Raw genomic sequence first — 25,116 nt, 5'->3', positions numbered from 1 at the left:
TTAAACAGGGATAACACTATTGAGTTCCTTATTGTACCTCATGCTCTTCTCAAACTGTGCCCAGAATAGTTCTTGACCATCCTCATCATCCGTCCACAGCATGTAAGGTTTGTTCTTACTCAGGAACAACCTGACCAGGTATGGGAGATCATCATCGTCAATATCCTCAAGGAAAAACAATATGACCTTGTCCAGTCTACTGTCATTGAGTTCCTCTAGGGCTATACGTACCTTGGTAATAAACCAGGCTTCACGCACAGAATTATTGCTTAGCAAGAGAACCATCTTGAAGCTGTTCTCAACTGCATAATGGAGAGCATTGATGTAAAACATCCCAAGGTGGAGGTCGTTATCACCAAAGACCACTCTCTCAAGATGAGGAAACCTTTCCTGTAGAACTGGCTTCATGACATCATCAACCCATTCCTGGTCTTCCTCTTGGAACATCAGATTGAGCTGAAACTCATAGTCCTGGTCCTCAATGTCCTGGACCATCTCCTTGTAGCCGCAGATGGCAAGTCTAAGAAGGAATGCCTTATAGTTGAACCACCATCGCTTCCAGTATGCGAACAAGGAAAGTGCTACAACCAGAATAGCTGTCAAAGACACATTTGTGATAAGAAAGATATTGATGCCACAGTATTTATCTGGATTGAATGACAGGAGTGGTGAATCTACCATGTCTTTGATGGAAGATTGTGAGCAAACTGTATCATTTGGATGGATGACTTCAACGTTGCTGAGCCACCTCACAAACCAACGCAAGTCACATGTGCAGTCAAAAGGGTTTCTTGATGCATCTATTGTGAAATTCTTAGGAAATATTGTCCCTCGTTTTATTGTAGTTATTTTGTTTTGTTGAATGTAAAGACTTTGCAAATGTGGGTTTATATTGAATAGGGTTTTGGAAGTAATACCAATATCTTTATTTCTTATGTTCAAAATACTAATCTGAGATTGTATTGGAAATATATTGCCAGAAAGTGATGAGATATAATTGTCACTGAGATCCAGTGTTTTAAGAGAAGTCAGGCCTTCGAAAACACCAGGAAACAACACTTCAATAGATGACTGAGAAAGGAGCAATATTTCAAGTTTTTTAAGGGGGTTAAAAGTTCCTGGTGCTAACATATCCAGGTCATTCTCTCTCAAGTCCAGTGTCAACAAAGTTTCAAGACTTGTAAATAGGGATCGAGAAGTCAAAATATCAAATAAATGTCTGCTCTGTAAGTTGTTTTTACATAAAAACAGTCTCTTAAGAGATGTTAAATTTGTAAACAGCGTGGCATCAGATTTCATGGACCATATTGCAGATGTTAAGTCCAATATGCAAAGATTTCGCATGTATTGGAAAGGTTTTGATAATCTTGTATCCAAATGTTCATTGCTGAGGTAGAGCTCTTTTAGGTTGGTTACACCTAAGAGGTCAGAAATCCAAAACAAAGTATTGTCAGATATGTTTAATATTTTGAGATTAGTATAAAATTGTATTGAAAAAGTAAATACATACGAAATTGTGTTGAAAGAAAGACCTAGATATTCCAATGTGGGAAGTGTTTGGGTAACATTATCAATATTTTGTATTTTGTTACCAGATAGGTTTAAGTGATTCAAAGAGCATAGATTAGATACTATACTGCTAGACCAGCTTTCTATGAAATTTTGATTAAGTCTCAATTTTTGTAACAATTTATTACAAAAAAACATGCCTTCAGGTAAATATATTAAATTATTATGTGATAAATCTAATTCAATCAACTGGTCTAGTCCACAAAATGTATAGTTAGATAAAGTAGAGATCTGATTATTGTCCAGTCTGAGGACACTCGTTTGATTTAATCCCCAAAACACAAAATCTGGAAAGGAGATCAGCTCATTCCAAAAGAGACTTATCAAATGTATTTTTGGAGAACGATGAGGATGGTGAACAGATCGGTTTAGTGGAATTATATTCTTTATATCGCCGGATGTTAAGTGTAGTTCATGTATTTCTTTGATTCCTAAATAGGAAGAGATGTGAATTTCCTGCATATAATTGTTATCAAGTAGTAAATGATGAACGCTCTTTAAAGCTGCAAAAGTATTTGTTGAAAGTTTGTACAAGCCACAATTACTTATGTCAAGTTTTATGAGTGAACAATTCTGAAGAGGTGCAAAGTCAAGAGACGATATGGAGGATATATGGCGATTATTAAACAGATCAAGTGATTTCATATTTTTAGACCATGGAAGAGCATCTTTGGGGACTGAACTCAAATAGTTAAGATTAAGTATGAAAACGGAGAGAAGTTTATTTGAATGAAGTAAACCTGCTGTTAGAGACTCGATGTGGTTACTCCCCAGGTCTAATTCTGTGAGATTACCCAGGGGCTGAAAGGTACCATCTTCTATCAATTTGATCTTATTGAAGGACAGGTCAAGTTTCATGATGTCTGGGAGATAGGTGAAAGATTTGTTGTGTAGGGTTTCAATTTTGTTTATAAAGAGATCAAGCACTATTGTGTTGTGTGGAAGACCTTTAGGAACAGAATGAAGACTAAGATTTTTACAGCTAGCGTTGACACCACGGCTGGTATACATGTATGTAAGTTGGCACCCACTAGTAGAGACCGAGCTCCAGTTTAGAGATCCATTTCTTCCTGATATATCATCCTTCGTGGAAAATCCTCCAGATAGAAAGAATAGCACACAGTTAATCCACAAACAGAGGGGTGTACTAGCCATCATGGATTCAGATGTTGAGGATTGGTTCAGGTGATCAAGGAAATTCTCTTGAAGTTTTACAATTGGTGTGAGTGCAATATCTTCCTTGCTTTATGTGCAACAATCGAAATTTCCTGTCAGTTAATACCATTAGTGGACTAGTTTGCTTTGTGAATTGGTGATTTGCACAAGATCACATCAAAAAGATCAAAACTGTTTGAACATTCCTGTCCAAAAGTGCCTGTACCAAGAGAATTGGAAGATCCCTTCTTCATCACATGGCTCCATCAATATGTTACTTGATAAAGACTCAGGTTATCCCTTACAAGCAATATGTCAAGACTTGAGAATTTATTGTCAGATGACTTGGAAAAGGACTATTCTTGAAGATTGAGAAAGTCTTTTCCTACTGCAGTATGACCTTGCTTCTTCTTTAACTGTTCGTGTTTTGCTTTTTCCACTTCATGATTATTACAAAACCTCCATCAATGTGTACCTAACTCTCTTGATATCTCCAAAGTTTATCAGTCTTTAATACAAGCTCTTAAAAAGGGTGTCCGTACGAAATATAATCTATGAATTCCTTCTGAACATTCTGGAGTTTGCACCGGCAGGGTAGTAGACTGCAAATCACCAGCGTGCTGCTTTTGTTTGAGTCTGAGTGCATCTCTGAAACTCTCTACTGTCATTCTAGTCTTTATAATCATCTAGCATATGAAAAGAGATAGACATACCACAAGGTAATGGCTCATAACATGTTACTATTAACTATGCACTCAATCAGAGATTCTAGTCTTGTGGCTCATTCCGTGGAGACAGAAACTTTGTAAATGTTGTAATTCTCATAGCGTGGGAACCTTGATTGTGATTGACAGTTGTCATAAAGGCAGTAGTTTCAACTCTTTTTGAAACAGAAACAGGCCCCAAGCTATTAAAATTGGAAACCAAATTATCTCCAGGAAATAAAATGCTCATGATCTTATTTCTGTGACTAGCTCTGCACAGTAGTAAATTGTTTCTTGGTGCCAAGTCTCACTCATTGCCTGGGAGACTCCCCTAAAATTCACTGATTTTAGAGTGAAAACTGCAGATTTTCATTATATCCCTGATCCATACATTGATTTTGTCCATTTGATTATATGTAATTGAGAAAGATCTCCCTAGTTCCTCAATAGATTCTCCCTGAAAAGTGAATATTAAAGTTGATGGTTGTGTATATATGGTGTGAGTGTTTAGGCTCAAACTGATGTTTAACTTGTTTTAATTTTATTTCTTATTGTTGTCTCGCCTGAACAAAGTTCGGCAGAGACCTAGTGATCACTTTTCCTGTTGGTCTTTTAGTCCTGTTACAAAAAGTTTCTGTTCAACTTGCTCTCATTTCTTTATTTCTGCATCAATTATATTCACACTTACATGATCCTTGGGTAATACCACGGAAATACATGTATAAGAAAGGGGAAAGCTTGTCAAGCTTGAACCAGTGTTGCCTGTGACATTTCGTAGTCGTGTGATTGCCGCCATGTTCCTATTCCTTTTTAAACATTCATCTGTGATGTGGGCAAGTGCGATTTCAGTGTCATTTGCTACATAGAATAACTGCAGGGGATGGAAATATGTCTATGATTTCAGCATTTAAAGTTCAAGTCCACCCCAGAAAAATGTTATTTGAACAAATAGAGAAAAATCAAACAAGCATTGTGCTGAAAATTTCATCGAAATCGGATGTAAAATAAAAAAGTTATAATATTTTAAAGTTTCGCTTATTTTTCACAAAACAGTGATATGCACAACTCAATGACATGCAAATGAGACAGTCGATGATGTCCCTCACTCACTATTTCTTTGTTTTTTATTGTTTGAATTATACAAAATTTCATTTTTTACAAATTTGACAATAAGGACCAACTTGATTGAACCATATAGTATTAAACATTGCTAATTGCACATGTTCAGGGAGGAATTAATCGTTGTTTCACTTGACAACTGGGAAAAAATTGAATATTTAATATTTCACATAATAAAATACAAAAAATAGTGAGTGAGTAATGTCATCAGTCTCCTCATTTGCATACTGACAATACCGATACTGATGTGAATATAATGGTTTTGTGAAATTAAGCGAAACTTTAAAATGTCATAACTTTCTTATTTTGTATCCGATTTTGATGAAATTTTCAGTATCATGCTGCATGGATTTTTCTCTTTTTATTCGAATCAACTTTTTGTTGGGGTGGACTTGTCCTTTAGGGGCACCAATATACCACAGAAAGGATGAGGAAAGACTTTTTACATGTATTTGTATTCACCTTTTCTGTAAACAGATAGAAAGAAAAGAATAATGAAATTCAGAGAAAACTAAAAAAAGTGTAGTCCCTCATACTGAAGGAAGTGTTGTAATGTTGAGTGTTTGTGTTTCAGTTTCAGTTTGTTTTTCACTCACAAAATAAATAGGCCTATATTAATTTTGATAAGCAAGAAAATAGTAAGAAAACATGAATGGGGGGGCAAACATTGATTCCCCCATCAAAAAAAAAATTGTGATCTTTTGAAAATTCATGATTGGCCTATATGCTATGCTATGCAAATATATGTTTAAAAAAAGAAGTGGAAAGTACATGTACTGTGTAAACATACAAAACTCTCAGTTGTTTGGCACACTTCACATGAAACAGTTTGTGCGTGCTCCAAAAATTTTGGACTTTAGAAAAAATTGTTTGTCTTGCCCCCCAATCCGAAACATGGATTGATGCCCCTTATTGCCAAAATATTAGAACATGTGCACATTATACCAACCCAAGTAAAATGAATAAATAAACAATTTTCAATTGTTCTGGAATGTACACTGATTGGCTGTAAATCAGACTTAATTTGAAAAGAACTGCAAAAAAAAATGCTGCAGGAATTACCTTCTTTCAGGAGTAGTATGGCAGAGATAGAAATACTAACATGGGCAATATCTTGTATTGTCAGTGCTCGGGACTGTTTTTTTTAATTAAATATTTATTGAAAAATATTACAACATTATCAACAAATAAATCAATAGAATTATGAACATACTCTGTTTAGTAATGAACATATTTACATTGCACAAAGACTATAGAAAGATAATGGTAAAAAACCTCAATTTACGAAAAAATGATGTTTTCGTGATGTTATATACAATTTATTTGTTACTCGTTAAGTAAGTTTAAATCAAGCAGAGTCAGGAATATTATTTCCAAGTTTGCAGAGATTAATCAATATTTCAACTATATAAAAATATATATGAAATAAGAAAAACTTCGCTCGGGACTGTTTCCTAATTCTGCACACACCGTACGATCTGACACTCTTAGGGAATAGCAAGATGGCGGCGGTGCAATCAAGTGAATAGCTGGGCCATTGAATTGGCGACAATCCGGCGCATGCATTGTGGATGGGTATAAGCCTTCCCCTTATGTTTTAATTCTGTGGGTAATACCAGATGTATGTCCATGAGGATGATTGGGTCAAAGGTCATTTAGGGGTCATAAGGTCAAACAATAATGAGGTAATTTCCAACCTTTTTAAAAAGCTTTTGTTCAACTTGCTTGAATCATTTCTTTATTTCTGCATCAATTGTGTTTACACTTGGTACAGATGATCCACATGTGTGCATTATGGTGATAGGGTCAAAGCTGATCTCGGGGTCACAAGATTATATTTCATATTTTATTGATCACAAAATCAGGAGTAACTTGTGGTTCGTGAACCACCGTGGTTTATTTGAAAGTTAACTTATAAAACATTTGTTGGGCTCCAAACTTCTGAAAAGCCTTGACATAATTTGTTGATGAATGTATGAGTACCTACATTTCATGTCCATGTTCCTCTACATGCATGTTGCATGTTTCACGTAGAGTGACTAAAGTGCATATAATTTTTTGCAACATTCAGTTAAAAAACTTTGTTACATGCATGTTTCTGCTTGACTTCTCCAATAATTGGCACATAAAGGTCATTATCATTTCCATCATCACCATCATCATCATCACCATCATCACCATCATCATCATCATAATCACTATCACTCTCATCATCATCATCATCATCATCACCAAAATCATCAGCATCATTATCATCATCATCATCATCATCATTGTAATCATAATCACTATCACTCTCATCATCATTATCATCATCATCATCACCAAAATCATCAGCATCATTATCATCATCATCATCATCATCATCGTAATCATAATCACTATCACTCTCATCATCATTATCATCATCATCATCATCACCAAAATCATCAGCATCATTATCATCATCATCATTATCATCACCACCATCATTATCATCATCATCAATAACATCATCATCAATAATAACTATTACTGTCATCATCATCATTATCATCATCATCATCAACATCATTATCATAATCACCACCACCATCATCATCATCTTTATCAACATCACCACCATCATCATTATCATCCCTATTATCCCTATCATTATCATCAATTTTACCATGATCACCACCATCATAATAATTATAATCATCATCATTGCATTAGTCTTTGTAAATGAATTTTATGTCTTTCCTCCCTGTGCAGTGGGTGGAGACTGGCTTCTCGACTCAATGGTGCTTTGAGAACTTCATCCAGCATCGATCGATGAGAAGGGCACGTGATGTTCGTGATCAACTCCAGGGGCTCATGGAGAGAGTCGAGATGGAGATTGTCAGTTGTGGAATGGACAGTGTTGTCATCAGAAAGGTAAAAATTTGACTACTTTTCCCATACATTTAGCTCTGAGTTGACATCTAGTTGCCTTTCATTAGATATTCAGGCTAGGGGGGTGTTTCACAAAGATTTAAGAGCTACTCAGAATCGTGCTTGATTTCCAACATGCACATTTTGTTTGACACATAATCTGATTGATGGTTATACGATAGTGTGCATCCCGTGTGCATGATCTGACCAATGCGGTGATGCGTTATATAGCCTACCGCACGCGCTGAAATTTAAGAGCAACATAAAGTCACATTTCAATCTCTGAAACACCCCCAGGTTTCTTATATTGTATTGTATTCTTCACTAAGGGATTTAACTACAAGATGGGTCCAGCACCAGTAGACTACCACGGTTCATCTTATATAGGAATAGTTAATTATTAACCTCTCAAGCACCAGCAGATATTTATGACTCATTCCAATAGCAGTTTGATAGGAAATATTAGTGTTCTGATTGAGTGCAATGATATTTACTATTATCATCTATATAGAGTGTTAAAGCCATACATTAAAAACGCATATTTTGGTCTGCATTAATTGACTGTGCAGTATGAGAGCGTATCCCTAGAATAACCGAAATCCAAAGATTATCCCGTAGGCTCCTGTACAAAATTTGCTATGGAATATGAGAGTATATTCAACAGTATTGTGCACATGCGCGAATGCGTGAAATATACAACGCGTACAACAATGACAGCAATGCGATGCGCAGCATAAGAGCAGAACGACACTCAATTACGTCATAATGAACTACACGCAAGTCGCATGTCAACGACCAAATTTGATCTACTGAAGTGTTGATGCCATGTGATAAGTGGATATGACTTGTTCAATCAAATTTCTCTCTCTTTTTTATTGCTAGGGGTGGGATAGATGATAATAATTATATTGGATGGCTTTATTTCATGGAATACCAGAAATATTCCACTCGTTAGGGCCAATATTCCACTCATCTGCGATTCGTGGAATATTTGCCCAAACTCTTGGAATATTTCTGGTATTCCATTCAGAGCCATCCGATATAATATAATTACCCTATCATTGAATATTTCAGGCTATCACTGCCGGTTTCTTCTATCATACTACACGCTTTAGTAAGGGAGTTAATTACAAGACAGTCAAGCACCAACAAACAGTCATATTCCATCTAATAACAGTTTGATTGGAAATATTAGTATTCTGATTGAGTGCAATGATATTTACTATTACCCTATCATTGAATATTTCAGGCTATCACTGCTGGTTTCTTCTATCATACTGCACGCTTCAGTAAGGGAGGTAATTACAAGACAGTCAAGCACCAACAGACAGTCATGGTTCATCCTAATAGTAGTTTGTTTGAAGAGCAACCAAGATGGCTGATTTATCACGAGCTCGTCTTCACAACCAAGGAGTTCATGAGACAGGTATATCGTATGAAAATAACTCTCCTCACCTTTTATTTTTCTTAAAATAAAAAGTATGTGTAATATTTTACTCAATTCCAAACTAGATAGGTCTTCCAAAGCAATCTCAGCAATTATTCTCAGATGGACAGTACTATTAAAGACAAAAGCATATCTAAAATGCTGTTAAGTTCTGTCCATAGTCTTTTCAACAATGTGAGATCTGTACGTTAGAGAGTGTACCCAAATATGACAATAGGTATGTACAAGGGTGCCAAGATTGTAAAAGTTTCACTTCTATTTTAACAAAAGTACCAAGAGTAAATATACCCATGATAGATATTTGCTTTGTATAATTTTACAAGGTACATGTATGACTTAAATACGATTGCACTAGCATCTTTGTAATGACTAGAAATGTAATAATCCATATATACCTGGATATACATGCAATGAAAGTGAAAGTTGAGAGTCAGCATGTGATACAGTTAAACCTTCTAGAGCAACTGATACAGTTTCAGTTTCATAGTATTTTAACAGCAATGAATGTAATTGCAGTAAACACTGGTTTCATGAGAAAGTTGCAAAACCAAAGTAAATTGTCACTTTACCTTTGTTGATCTACATGTAGATTTGGTATACATGTATTTACATCAACTGAACTTTGTGAAATCTAAATTTAAAGATGATCACACCAATGACAGCCAACACAGATAAGTGCATTTGTTGATCTACATGTAGATTTGGTATATTTACATCAACTGAACTTTGTGAAATCTAAATTTAAAAATGATCACACCAATGACAGCCAACACAGATAAGTGCATGTGGGACAATGTATTATTATTGATTGGAAAAAAAAGACTAAACATCTGGCAAGAATAGTACCATGCTTATTTTGCTTATTTCTCAGCAATTTATTCAATGAGTTCCGGAATCCACTGACACATAATTTTATTCACACATACAAACACTTGGGTGATAATTGATTTGATTCTGCTTGAATTCATTTTGAAATGGCTAAATCACAACTGGCATTTATCTTTTAAATCTTATTTGTGTATTCTATGATGTAGGTAATCGAGATAGAGAATGGTTGGCTTCTTGAGGCAGCTCCTCACTACTACAAGGCCAAGGAGTTAGAGGATGGATCAAGCAAGAAGATGCCGAAGGGTGTCGGCAAATCGGCCGGAAGCTGATCAGTGTGACAAGAGATCATGCGATACGATAAGCACGCTGCTGTAGTCTGCCCAGCTTTGTTATGTCCAGGGGCATTAAAAATAAATGCTTTAATGCTCCTCAGGGAGTGGAGTATGTTCATACTTTGTGTACAAACTGCAATCAACGGTGATCAGCAATGAGCAGTGATGCAGCAACCATTTAAGTGGGGCAACTTCATTGATCCTCATGGAGTGGCCAGCTGGATTTTTCCTCAGGGAGTGGAGAAAGGCGTTCATCAAAAACAAGACTCCAAGCCAGACGATGTCGAAATACATAATTTGCCCAGAAAGGTGATTTTGATAACGGTATCAGGTCGAGTGATGCATAGGGAGTGAAGAATGTGCGTAAGTGGTGCACAAGACTACAAACTTAAACTTACATCCAAAGTTATTCAGCAGTATGAGCAATAGGATTATGCCTCATCTGACTACCCCCTGGAGTGGAGAGCATGCTTACAGAACTGATCATGCAGTTGTAAACAGCTCTAAGGCACTGTTGAGGTGAACAGTGATGATGATCTTTTTTTTAACAAGTACACACCTAGTTACTAATAATGCATAAAGCATTTCCATTTATTTGAGTACATGCCTTGCTTACAGGCATAAGTACTGTGGCCAGACCACTCGACCACGGCAGCCGGCAGGTGTCAAACTTTTTGTTTATTCAGAGTTTGTTGTCATTAAGAAAGGTTTTCAATAAACCAATTAATCAGTGACCTTTTCAGTCAACTGTACTGAAATTCTTGTATTTGATAGGTTTACACTCAATTTAAATTAAGATTTTTCTAAAAATATGTTTTATGAAATGCTACCCTTTGGGCAATTCCATAAAATATGTACATCCGACCCCCTATACGTGGAACCTTCATTAGATTATCTGTCTCTTATTTCTTGTTCTTTACAACAGTCTGTAGGGGAAGGCGGGATTAGTTGAGCATAGGGGTAAGTTGAGCCACCACCCCAGGCTGATAATACATGAGTCAGACATTGTGGTGGTGCCATATACATTGATGACCCATTGCATAAACCCTAACTCCACCACATTGTTTTCAACGTTTAAACAAAAAGTAATTTTTCAGAGGGAAAAATACAAATTTCAGTTTTAAAAAGTAAAAAAAGGTATGAAATAGATAAGCGCTTTTTACCCACATGCATTTTTAAATATAATACAGACATGAGAAAAATATTGTTAGTTCCAGGTATGGATCCTCATTCTTGTCATAGTCTTTTACATGATGGATGTATAAGAAATGTGTGGAAGTGAAAATATCACATTAAGTTCGGACTGGGGAAAGTTGAGCCAGCCATCATGGTAATGTATATATATATATATTTTAAAAAGGTTGAAAGCCATTGGCAGAAAGGACCAAATTCACAAGACAGTTTTTTACTTTTAGAGGATGTTAGTATTTATAGAGAATTAGCAAAAGAAAAGTTTTTTAATTGAAAATTGTCATGCTGGTTCTTGTCTCATATCTTTTGTACATAGTTTTTGTGGCTCAACTTACCCCATGGATGGGGCAAGTTGAGCCAATTGACATTTTTTTCAAAGGTGACAGTGACTTTCAGTGTGGGGGTAGAATGTTATATATAGGTAAAAAATGTTTCCCAAGAATTAAATTCTAAGGCAAGGAACTTACTTCTACAAGATTATGAATCATGTAAGTTCTAACATGAAAAAAAAGCAAGAAATGGCTCAACTTACCCCACTTTCCCCTAAAGTTATCAAATGACTATGACATGGTCAGTTTATGAAGTGAATTAGGAGAAAAATGGGCGTTGGACGTACAAAAAGGTTTGATTATTGTATGGAATTACCCCTTTGTATGATGAGATGAGACTAATTTAAACAAAGAATGGGTAGACTTATTCCAGAAACAAGACACTTCTGGTTCCCATCTTACAAAGAGTTGCAATTGATCCAATCAATCGCAACTATGGAAAGCCAGCAAAGTCAACATATGAAATGCATGTTTGTTCAAAAAATTTCTAGTTATGAATGCACATCCATAAATTCATTGATTTCTTGACAATTTGGGGTGTTCTCCTTTGTTTACAAAGGACATTTTGCAAATTTCCTGTAGAAAAAATTATGACACTGATGGATTTCCATAGAGTTATGATTGATTGGATCAATCGTAACTCTTTGTAAGACAGGGCCCTGTTGTCCATTCTCCATTTTTCTGTTGACCAACTGGTTTATCCTGTGATTTAAAGATGGGTCTAGTTTCAGAAAGACTTGTTATAATAATAACAAATGCACAATTTCTATCACAAATATATTGTCAGCCAATCAAATTGATTTATTTCAGTAGCTTCAAACTATTGTAGCAAATTTCTTATTTTAACAAGTTTTATGAAACAGCCCCGTTCTTTTTGTATGGGTAGCTTTAAATATAATGTGACTATTATGTCTGACCTTTAATGTTCTTTGTTTTCTGGACTTCTGGGTAGCGTTTCATCAATATTTTTGTCCGACAAGTTGTCAGATCTGACAACTTCCCTTTCTTTTCATTGGCTCAGAAACACTGTTACTATGGTAACTGTCGGATAAAAGTCTGACAAGTCCTTTCATGAAACGCTCCCCTGATATTATGCCACAATTATATAGCAAATTATATTCCATCAATTTCATATGGTTGGACAGTAAACAGTTGGAATACATGTATTTCAGTTATGTAATGTAGGGCCTTGCATCTTATTTATCTTGATTAATTAATTCCAAATTCTATGGCTAATTCTCAATTTCTCATTTATAGCAACTCACTTGCAAAGTTGTTATTAATTGCAAGGTGAGTTTTCAATCTTTAGACCTTTATTATACTTGCGATTGTGAGTTTCTTATAACAACCCCCTATTGGCTGAGTTTTTTGTAGGATTAGGAATTTTATGTTGAGCATAATGAGTACAGTGTTTGTACAGCTTGGAAAAAAAGGATTTCCAAAACTGAATCCCAAATTTCCACAAATTCAGTGGCATTTCCTAGAATTAAAATATGTAGTTTTATACAAACTTTGGACTATGATACAGCATGCCCAATGTAGACATTGTGACTGAAGTTAAGGAATTTATAATTTTTTCTTGTCCCTTGAATAGGGGAAAAAATCAATAAAAAGAGAACAAATTACAACATACAGCAAATCTGTAAATATCAAGAATATGGAAACTTGGTCCATTGAAATATTGTATATATTTGGATTTCCCACAATTGGTTTATATTTTCATAATCCTGGAGAGAAACTGAACAAAAATCTAGATTTCCTGGAATGCTGGAAATTTCCTTCAAAGTGGAAACATTTGATGAAGAACTTGCTAGTGTTTATAAGCTTTTTTTGGCCACATCACACCTTAAGATTGGTGTGCGAGCCGATTTTGGAATAAAACATTGTAGAATTTGATGCAAATATTGAGACATGGACCATCTTACTGTTGAAAATTCTAAATCATCGTACAAATACGTATGTTCAAATCTGTGATTATACAACCATCCTTATTAGAATAATAGCGAATTGAACATCTAGTCAGAATGACATCATTATTATATGAATGGCAATGATTTGAAACTACATGTATTTTGGCCTTTACTCTAGAATAAAGGCTTGCTATCATCTAACATTGTAGTATTCAAGTTACATTTAATTTGAACTTCAAATAGATACTTTACATTCACATTTTCAGAAATAAGCAAAATATTATTTATTCCTAAATGGGATCGTGGACCAGTCGTAAGCTGTGCAGAGGACATTTAGGTCACTACACTCATTACCAGTGTGTGAATAGTGTTTGCTTCAGGCCTTTCAAAATAGAGACCGCCAGGGGTGTCTTATTGGCCCTCTTTTATTTCCCTGTTGAAACATATTCAGGAAAGGCACAGTTTAGTGGTAGATAAATCATTATCTTAACCAAACCATTGTGACTTGAGATTTTTAGATCCAGTACAGGTACAGTACACTCATCATAGCCCGAAATCACAAAGGTGGTTTTGAAAACCATCGGTTGAACCCATGGTTTATGCAGATTTCCTGTTTAAATTACGCCTATTTATCGCATATAAAAAAATGTCCAATGCTGATGCGCGCTTTTGTCAGAGCGCCAAATTGACGCCTGTTGCCATGGTTAAGTACGCTATTTTATTCATTAGTCCAATGTTTGGAGAGTGGACTCATAAATAAAATAGGGGATAACCACGGCAACAGGCATCAATTTGGCGCACTGTGACAAAAGCACGGATTAGCATTGGACATTTTTTTATATAAATGGTAAATAGCGTAATTTATACTGGAAATCTGCATAAAGCATGGGTTCAACCGATGGTTTTAAAAACCACCTTTGTGAATTTGGGCCCATAAGTCAACCTTCCCTAATTCGAGTTATCGTCTAATTCTTAGCATTATTTTATACCAGGGTCCAGTTTCTCAAAGACTTGTTATTATAACAAATGAACAATTTCTATAACAAGTTTACTATCAGCCAATGAGATTGAAGAATTTCAGTAGCTTTTAACTGTTATTGCAAATTTGTTATTATTACATGAAATGGGCCTCAGAATATGCAAAAAATGTGTTATCAATATCTTCCAAGTCAGTCCACATTCCTGTTGTAATAATGATAATACATTTAGAGTATGCCTTCTATCTAGTTTCCTATTCAGAGGCGCAGAGGGAATTATTACGCAGAAGGGGGGGGGGGAGATTGTTATTTGAAATATGATGAGAATAGATATGTCTGAGGTTGGCTTTGAATGACTCTATAGACTTGGCATTGCATATCGTTGAAGAGAGTGCATTCCACAAAGTAGGAGCACTATTAGCAAAGAAGTTGAAATTAGGAAGGGTCTTCTGTACATGAAAAGAAAAAAGATATCCCAATATGATATCAATGATATACAAATAAAAACAAATGAAAGAGGAAATACACGAGAGAGAAAATAAACTGATAGTTTCATCGAAAATTTGATATAAAATAATTCGGCCAAATCATGGTTTAGGGAACTGCTCATCAATTTGTAAGTGCGGACTTGTGTACAAGTGAATGGAGGTGGAAATAGGTAACTGATGTATGTGACTGAATAAAGCGCTGCTGTATGAAGTGAACAGTGATTCCCTGTTTCACAATAATACCACTATAATTTCTTTCTTTATCCAGGAAGTTACAAACTATTTTCAATGTACCTTGCTATGCCATTTTACATGTAAATTTACAAGTATGTAAAGATGTGTAAATGAAATAAAATCATTTTTCAATTTATATCCTTTTACGATGTCATATTGATATTTAGATATGTTTTTGTGTTATTTCTTCAATTGTTTCAATAATTTTTTATACAGTCAAACCTGTCTAAACGCCCACCTGTCTATAGTGCAATACTATTTATGAATTACAACCACATTGTCCCCCCTTAACACAATGAAAATTAAAATGAGATGTTTGTATCAAGTTGGTCTACTAGCAGATAGTCTAATTCTCAGAGCGTCTGACACTGTCACAATTAATTCCACTTGGTGTACAATCAATATGGTCTTAATGACCTTTCTGTCCAGCTATCACACTTGGTCTAATGCTTCCTTGGTATATCTGTAATTTAGTCTAATACCCAGTTGGTCTAATTAACATTTTATCATTTTGGTCCAACCATCAACGCAAAACTCACTTGGTCTACTAGCAGATGGTCTAATTCTCTAAATGACTAAAAACATCATGGCTGAACCCACTGGCCCGTATTCTGAAGTCAGGTTTTACTTGAACTCAGGTTTAAAGTTGTGGTTTAAGTATGGATAGCCAATTGTTACATAAATCACTAACAGTAGAGATATCATATTTTAGCTCACTTGGCTCTCAAATCATTCATAATTGTCTAGGAAGTGTAAATAGATGATTGTCTTCCCCATCGATGAATCAGGAAAGAGCACAGTAAACATAAGAAACATACAACTTAATTTAAAAAAATACACTTTTGGCTTCCCATAATTTTAGCACAGAGTTAAACCATGGTCTAAGTTAAACCATATTTCAGAATATGGGCCACTTAGTCTACTAACAGATGGTCTAATTCTCAGATCATCTAATCATAATAGTCTTAGTGGTGTTGGACCAAGAAGTGGATATGAGACACAAATTGGGAAGGCCTATAGCCTAACTGGAAATTAGTCAAATTGGTAAATGGGCCACATGCATGGTAATTAGACCAAGTGGCTTTTAGTAGGCGAACTGGGATTAGACCAAGTGAGATGAGACCAAATGGGAAGTGCACTCATTTGGAGTAGACCAAGTGGCAATTTACCAAAACAAATCGTATCTCCATTTGAGATACAATCTTTCTGTAACATGAAGATATAGTGTATGTTGCAATATATATTTGGCCAATATCATTACAGAGTTGTGCTTAATCATATAAATATAGGCTTGATTGTAGGACTTAGCTTAATTTCATGGAGATCAAATTGATTTACTCTGTCTTTATTACACAGCCCAGAACCCCTCATACCTCCCATTGATCTGCATCTCCTCCAGCTCCCATAGTAGAAGCATCCAAGGACCAAAATCTCTCCCCAAATGTAGGGGGGGACCAGTGGCTGGAAAATTTGACTAGCAAAAAAAAAGAAGGTTATCACCCAAAAAGCAAGGTCATATCGTCCAAAATACATGTTTTATTTCGATTTTGAATGATTTATTTCTTTCCATCATAAAAAAATAGCGGGACATATGATATTGTGTCCCCCCCCCCCCTCCTACTATTTTGGGTAGGGGAACGCTACCTTCCTGGGATTTCTGCCCATGGTAGCAGCACAAAATCTTTAAGTTTCATTCCTAGACAATACGTCTCTATAATCATGTTATTTCTTATAGGGAAAAGGAGATGAGAAATGTCATGTCCTTCTAATAAAATACCCCAAATTCAATCATCATAACCAACTGCTCAACGTCAGTCGCTACATCCCCACAAGCATAATATGAATATTTTTAGAAGTGTGCGTTGGTTGTTAGATTAGCGCATCGCTTCCTGTGTCTCCATTTCCTCTCTATTTTTGGAAATAAAAAAATAAGATAACTGAATAATCCAGGTATCCCTAGCCTACTATAGGCTTACTATACAAAATACATTTCAAATGAAAGCAAAACATAAACAAAAACAAACCCCCAAATGAATGAATGAATAAATAAATAAATAACTATAAATAAATAACTATAGATAACTATATTTAGATAAATAAGTAAATAAATAAATAAATAACTGAAAACTTTACTGAAATACATTAAAAAAATCAGTCATATTTAAATAAAGGGGGAACAGAAGCACTGGAGAAGGGATGATACAGTGGTCGGTTAACAGTATTAATCAGGATTAAAGGGATATTTTGTTTAGAGATGGCTTTAACAGGGAACTTTAACAGTTAAATCATATTTAATGTCAAAGGTATACAAATATTATTACATGACAGGATATAAAGATGGAAAATATAAATTATTAGTGGAAGATGAAGAATGGGGAGGGGGAGAACGATGAAAATAGAATAGTGAGATCCAGTAGCGTACGCAGGATTTTGAAGGGGGGGTTCAAGCTGAATGAAATGTTGACAACCCAAAATTTTAGGTCATTTTCTACCCCAAAAACTTGACGAGCAAATAAAAAGAGTCTTTACCACGAATTTTGGGCCGTTTTGTCGCTCAAAAAAAAGGTCTTCGAAATTTTTTTAGGGGGGTTTGAACCCCGTTATGAATTCTTACGGGAGGTTTGGGTATGACAAATATTTAAGGGGGGTTTGAACCCCTGCGTACGCCACTGGTGAGATCGAGAGGGAGAGAGAGAGGAGATAGAGAAAGTCAAATGATAATAAGGAGAGGAGAGCATGATTAAGAAGGGAGAGGGGGAGAAATACAGAGAGAGAGATAAGGGGCGCGGTTCTCGGTTTTTTTCTTTTTCTTTTAAACCTTTCAAAATTACTCTATTGGTGACCATTGGCAAGCATGATTAATGTCCCAAATCAAATATAACAATATTATTACATACGCCTATATTCATATATGCTTCAAAATGAATGATAATAAAAAAGAAGTCATTTTAAAAGTTTACCAGGCTTGATTATCCTTTCCCACTTACTTATTGCTGATGTATTTGCTATTTGTTTTTTTATTATAGCAAAAAAATAAATATCCAAGTCCGCCTTAATTCGAAAGATATTTCTGAACTCATTATAAAATCACATGACTCAAATAGCCATCCAATAACCCATGTTAGATGCCCCCTTAGCCAAAAAAGAGGATCTTTATGAAACATCAAGCACCTGATTGAGACATCCGTCTAACATCCGCTCAAAGTTCATTTCAGCTTAATCGACAAAACAAAATCATAATCATTAAAATGAGGATTTGAATTCAGCGAAATGACGTTTTTAAAACTGCAGCTAAAACACACACAAAAAAACAAAACATAATATTAATTCAAAATGTCATACTTTTGCCGCAGTACAATTGTCGTTTTCTATGCTGTTTGCTATGAGAAAAGAAAAACCACACTTAAGGACTCGAACCCGGTAGTTTTGTAGTCAGAAACTTTGCACTAACGTCAGTTGCTATCTGGGCCCTCCTGTGCGCAGCAGGCCCAGATAGCTCTTAAACCTAACTTGGCTGGATGTCTTAAAACGAAGATATTTTATGTGTTGGGGTCGTGTAGCTCAGCGGTAAGGTATTTAGCTGTCATACACGAGGTCCGGGGTTCAATCCCCGCTTCCTTTCCTTTCTTATTTTTTTTTCTTTTTTGTTGTTGTGGGGGGGGGGGGTGGGGATGGGTTGGGGTTGTGATGTTATACAAAGATTTGGAACTGATTGGGGCCTACTGGAAATCAGATATATCTGAAAATGCATACCGGGGGGGGGGGGGGGAAGGGACGTACTTCTATACGTGACTTTAAAAGTGAAAGAAAAGAAAAACAAGATAAAAAGTGGCATAACAGTGTAAGCTATCTGATTACGAGACTTTAACTCTGGACGGTAAAAAGTTGGTCTAGCTGGCCGTCATACTTCAATCTGCTGCAAGTGTCAGCCGCCCTAATAAATAAAAAAAGGGGAAAAAATGCATCAGCATAGTCCTTCATTTTTTCATCTTTGACTATTTGATTTGGAGATCTGAACGAGAGCAATTCATGCTTCATGAACAAGTCCAGACTTCATACAGTAGTTTGTTTGAAAGAAAGAAAAAGAGGGGAAAATGAATTAAACTTCTTTTTAGATGAAAGGAACAGAGATGAATTGATTGTTGGACTCTTGCTTCAAGCAATTTTTTTGCATCGCCGATGATCATTTCAAATATCACTCTATCCTGCACATGTGCCGCTTGTCGTTTTCTAAGCTGTTTGCTCTGAGAAAAGAAAAAAAACACACAAGAGGAATCGAACCCGGTACTTTTGTGGTCAGAAACTTTGCACTAACATCAGTTGTTATCTGGGCCCTCCTGACGCAGCAGGCCCAGATAGATCTTAAACCTAACTTGGCTGGGTGCCTTAAAATGAAGATATTTTATGTGTTGGGGTCGTGCAGCTCAGTGGTAAGGTATTTAGCTGTCATATACGAGGTCCGGGGTTCAATCCCCGCCTCCTTTCCTTTTCTCTTTTTTTCTTTTTTTTTGTTGGGGGGGGGGGGGTGGGGATGGGTTGGGGTTGTGATGTTATACAAAGATTTGGATCTGATTGGGGCCTACTCGAAATCAGATATATCTGAAAATGCATACCCAGGTGGGAGGGGGGGGGGACGTAGTTCTATACGTGACTTTAAAAGTGAAAGAAAAGAAAAACAAGATAAAAAGTGGCATAACAGTGTAAGCTATCTGATTACGAGACTTTAATTCTGGACGGTAAAAAGTTGGTCTAGCTGGCCGTCATACTTCAATGTGCTGCAAGTGTCAGCCGCCCTAAAAAAAGAAAGGGAAAAAAATGCATCAGCATAGTCCTTCATTTTTTCATCTTTGACCAATTGATTTGGAGAGCTGAACGAGAGCAATTCATGCTTCATGAACAAGTCCAGACTTCATACAGTAGTTTGTTTGAAAGAAAGAAAAAGAGGGGAAAAGGAATTAAACTTCTTTTTAGATGAAAGGAACAGAGATTAATTGATTGTTGGACTCTTGCTTCAAGCAATTTTTTTGCATCGCCGATGATCATTTCAAATATCACTCTATCCTGCACATGTGCCGCTTGTCGTTTTCTAAGCTGTTTGCTCTGAGAAAAGAAAAAAAAAACACACACAAGAGGAATCGAACCCGGTACTTTTATGGTCAGAAACTTTGCACTAACAGCAGTTGCTATCTGGGCCCTCCTGTACGCAGCAGGCCCAGATAGCTCTAAACCTAACTTGGCTGGGTGCCTTAAAATGAAGATATTTTATGTGTTGGGATCGTGTAGCTCAGCGGTAAGGTATTTGACTGTGATACACGAGGTCCGGGGTTCAATCCCCGCTTCCTTTCCTTTCTTTTTTTTTCTTTTTTTGTTTGTTGTGGGGGGGGGGGGGGGTGGGGATGGGTTGGGGTTGTGATGTTATACAAAGATTTGGAACTGATTGGGGCCTACTGGAAATCAGATATATCTGAAAATGCATTCCGGGGGGGGGGGAGGGAAGGGACGTACTTCTATATGTGACTTTAAAAGTGAAAGAAAATAAAAACAAGATAAAAAGTGGCATTACAGTGTAAGCTATCTGATTAAGAGACTTCTCTGGACGGTAAAAAGTTGGTCTAGCTGGCCGTCATAATTCAATCTGCTGCAAGTGTCAGCCGCCCTAAATAATAAAAAAAAAGGAAAAAAATGCATCAGCATAGTCCTTCATTTTTTCATCTTGACTATTTGATTTGCAGAGCTGAACGAGAGCAATCCGAGCTTCATGAACAAGTCCAGACTTCATACAGTAGTTTGTTTGAAAGAAAGAAAAAGAGGGGGAAAGGAATTAAACTTCTTTTAAGATGAAAGGAACAGAGATGAATTGATTGTTGGACTCTTGCTTCAAGCAATTTTTTTGCATCGCCGATGATCATTTCAAATATCACTCTATCCTGCACATGTGCCGCTTGTCGTTTTCTAAGCTGTTTGCTCTGAGAAAAGAAAAAAAAACACACACAAGAGGAATCGAACCCGGTACTTTTGTGGTCAAAAACTTTGCACTAACGTCAGTTGCTATCTGGGCCCTCCTGTACACAGCAGGCCCAGATAGTTCTTAAACCTAACTTGGCTGGGTGCCTTAAAATGAAGATATTTTATGTGTAGGGGTCGTGTAGCTCAGCGGTAAGGTATTTGGCTGTCATACACGAGGTCCGGGGTTCAATCCCCGCTTCCTTTCCTTTCTTTTTTTTTCTTTTTTTGTTTGTTGTGGGGGGGGGGGTGGGGATGGGTTGAGGTTGTGATGCTATACAAAGATTCGGAACTAATTGAGGCCTCCTCGAAATCAGATATGAGTGCTACCGGGGCGGGGCCAGGGGTGGGGCGTGACTTTAAAGGGAAAAAATAGATAAAAAGTGGCATAAAAGTGTCAGATATCCGACGACGTGACGAGGCTTCAATTCTGGGTAAAAAGTCGGTCTAGCTGGCCGTCGTACTAATAAAGTCCTTAATGACTGCTTGTATGAAAGAAAAAAGGGAGGGGGATGATTAAACTGCATTTTTTAGGGCATGAACAAAGACGAATCCGTTGTTGGACTCGGGCTTCAAAGCAATATCAATATTTGCGTCGCCAGTGATCATTTCAAATGTCACTTTCCTGCATGTACCGCTTGTCGTTTTCTGAGCTCTTTGCTATGAAAAAAAAACTTACATGAGGATTCGAACCCGGTACCTTTGTGGTCAGAAACTTTGCACTAACGTCAGTTGCTATCTGGGCCCTCCTGTGCGCAGCAGGCCCAGATAGTTCTTAAACCTAACTTGGCTGGGTGCCTTAAAATGAAGATATTTTATGTGTTGGGGTCGTGTAGCTCAGCGGTAAGGTATTTGGCTGTCATACACGAGGTCCGGGGTTCAATCCCCGCTTCCTTTCCTTTCTTTTTTTTCTTCTCTTTTTGTTTGTTGTGGGGGGGGGGTGGGGATGGGTTGGGGTTGTGATGTTATACAAAGATTTGGAACTGATTGGGGCCTACTGGAAATCAGATATATCTGAAAATGCATACCGGGGGGGGGGAGGGAAGGGACGTACTTCTATATGTGACTTTAAAAGTGAAAGAAAAGAAAAACAAGATAAAAAGTGGCATAACAGTGTAAGCTATCTGATTAAGAGACTTTAACTCTGGACGGTAAAAAGATGGTCTAGCTGGCCGTCATAATTCAATCTGCTGCAAGTGTCAGCCGCCCTAAATAATAAAAAAAAAGGAAAAAAATGCATCAGCATAGTCCTTCATTTTTTCATCTTGACCATTTGATTTGCAGAGCTGAACGAGAGCAATCCGAGCTTCATGAACAAGTCCAGACTTCATACAGTAGTTTGTTTGAAAGAAAGAAAAAGAGGGGGAAAGGAATTAAACTTCTTTTAAGATGAAAGGAACAGAGATGAATTGATTGTTGGACTCTTGCTTCAAGCAATTTTTTTGCATCGCCGATGATCATTTCAAATATCACTCTATCCTGCACATGTGCCGCTTGTCGTTTTCTAAGCTGTTTGCTCTGAGAAAAGAAAAAAAAACACACACAAGAGGAATCGAACCCGGTACTTTTGTGGTCAGAAACTTTGCACTAACGTCAGGGCCCAGATAGTTCTTAAACCTAACTTGGCTGGGTGCCTTAAAATGAAGATATTTTATGTGTAGGGGTCGTGTAGCTCAGCGGTAAGGTATTTGGCTGTCATACACGAGGTCCGGGGTTCAATCCCCGCTTCCTTTCCTTTCTTTTTTTTTCTTTTTTTGTTTGTTGTGGGGGGGGGGTGGGGATGGGTTGAGGTTGTGATGCTATACAAAGATTCGGAACTAATTGAGGCCTCCTCGAAATCAGATATGAGTGCTACCGGGGCGGGGCCAGGGGTGGGGCGTGACTTTAAAGGGAAAAAATAGATAAAAAGTGGCATAAAAGTGTCAGATATCCGACGACGTGACGAGGCTTCAATTCTGGGTAAAAAGTCGGTCTAGCTGGCCGTCGTACTAATAAAGTCCTTAATGACTGCTTGTATGAAAGAAAAAAGGGAGGGGGGTGATTAAACTGCATTTTTTAGGGCATGAACAAAGACGAATCCGTTGTTGGACTCGGGCTTCAAAGCAATATCAATATTTGCGTCGCCAGTGATCATTTCAAATGTCACTTTCCTGCATGTACCGCTTGTCGTTTTCTGAGCTCTTTGCTATGAAAAAAAAACTTACATGAGGATTCGAACCCGGTACCTTTGTGGTCAGAAACTTTGCACTAACGTCAATTGCTATCTGGGCCCTCCTGTGCGCAGCAGGCCCAGATAGCTCTTAAACCTAACTTGGCTGGGTGCCTTAAAATGAAGATATTTTATGTGTTGGGGTCGTGTAGCTCAGCGGTAAGGTATTTGGCTGTCATACACGAGGTCCGGGGTTCAATCCCCGCTTCCTTTCCTTTCTTTCTTTTTTCTTTTTTTGTTTGTTGTGGGGGGGGGGGTGGGGATGGGTTGGGGTTGTGATGTTATACAAAGATTTGGAACTGATTGGGGCCTACTGGAAATCAGATATATCTGAAAAGGCATACCCAGGTGGGGGGGGGGGGCGTAGCTGTTCTATACGTGACTTTAAAAGTGAAAGAAAAGAAAAACAAGATAAAAAATGGCATAACAGTGTAAGCTATCTGATTACGAGCCTTTAACTCTGGACGGTAAAAAGTTGGTCTAGCTGGTCGTCATACTTCAATCTGCTGCAAGTGTCAGCCGCCCTAAAAAAAAAAGAAAGGGGAAAAAATGCATCAGCATAGTCCTTCATTTTTTCATCTTTGACCATTTGATTTGCAGAGCTGAACGAGAGCAATCCGACCTTAATGAACAAGTCCAGACTTCATACAGTAGTTTGTTTGAAAGAAAGAAAAAGAGGGGAAAGGGAATTAAACTTCTTTTTAGATGAAAGGAACAGATATGAATTGATTGTTCGACTCTTGCTTCAAGCAATTTTTTTTTGCATCGCCGATGATCATTTCAAATATCACTCTATCCTGCACATGTGCCGCTTGTCGTTTTCTAAGCTGTTTGCTATGAGAGAAGAACAAAAAAACACATGAGGACTCGAACCCGGTACTTTTGCGGTCAGAAACTTTGCACTAACGTCAGTTGCTATCTGGGCCCTCCTGTGCGCAGCAGGCCCAGATAGTTCTTAAACCTAACTTGGCTGGGTGCCTTAAAATGAAGATATTTTATGTGTTGGGGTCGTGTAGCTCAGCGGTAATGTATTTGGCTGTCATACACGAGGTCCAGGGTTCACTTCCCCTTTCCTTTTCCTCTTTTTTTGACGAGGTTGTGATGCAGTAAGATACGGAACAGAATGCCCCAAATCAACTATTTCTGGAAGTTGATACGGGGGGGGGGGGGGGGGGGGAGGGCGTAGTCCCATGCGTGTCTTCAAAGAAAAAAACAAAAAAGTAAATAAACACTGACATAAAAATGTCAAATAGGTAACACTATTATCTCACTTATCTGAGGTCCGACGTTAGAAGTCGAAATTTCTCGCTTTCTTATCATTTTTCAATTTATTTTGATTGACTGATTGATAAATTATTCATTATGAATTTATTTATATATTCATTTATTAATTCATTCATTTATTTATTAATTAATAATATTTTTATTCATTTATTTACTAACTTTATTATCATTTTTTTGGGGGGGTGTGCTTTATAAATATTCGTAACGGAATAATCACTTTCAGTCTCTCCAAAAAGGGGAAAGGGGGTGGTAAATTTCAGACTATTATATTACCAGTCACAGGAAGTCATTTGCGTTCTTTTTTTAATTTCCTCCTTTGCAGTTTGATTTGGAGAAACAAAAAAAGCTAAATTTTGCTCCCAGACATCTTTTATTCTCTCCAACTCACAACTCCTCTCTATCAATCACCCTCTCTCATACCTTCATTTAAGCCCCTCTCTCT

At 37.0% G+C, this 25,116-nt stretch overlaps 2 protein-coding genes across 2 annotated transcripts; one reads left to right on the top strand and one right to left on the bottom strand.

The window, feature by feature from the left end:
* LOC135156766 (toll-like receptor 2) lies at positions 1 to 6,563 on the bottom strand. The gene is made up of 2 exons (XM_064110030.1): positions 6,535 to 6,563; positions 1 to 871 (listed from the first exon to the last, which is right to left on the bottom strand). The coding sequence occupies exons 1-2, from the start codon at positions 6,561 to 6,563 to the stop codon at positions 1 to 3; spliced, it is 900 nt and encodes a 299-aa protein (XP_063966100.1).
* A 661-nt stretch (positions 6,564 to 7,224) lies between these two features.
* Positions 7,225 to 15,314, top strand: LOC135156835 (pre-mRNA-splicing factor ATP-dependent RNA helicase DHX16-like). The gene is made up of 3 exons (XM_064110500.1): positions 7,225 to 7,445; positions 8,692 to 8,868; positions 9,924 to 15,314. The coding sequence occupies exons 1-3, from the start codon at positions 7,254 to 7,256 to the stop codon at positions 10,044 to 10,046; spliced, it is 492 nt and encodes a 163-aa protein (XP_063966570.1). The 5' UTR covers positions 7,225 to 7,253; the 3' UTR covers positions 10,047 to 15,314.
* Positions 15,315 to 25,116: the final 9,802 nt, after the last annotated feature.

The sequence above is a fragment of the Lytechinus pictus genome, chromosome 15 (assembly GCF_037042905.1).
Source record: "Lytechinus pictus isolate F3 Inbred chromosome 15, Lp3.0, whole genome shotgun sequence".
Taxonomy (NCBI): Eukaryota; Metazoa; Echinodermata; class Echinoidea; order Temnopleuroida; family Toxopneustidae; genus Lytechinus; species Lytechinus pictus.
The sequence above is the reverse complement of the archived record's forward strand: the minus strand, read 5'-3'. Positions and strand labels throughout refer to the sequence as shown.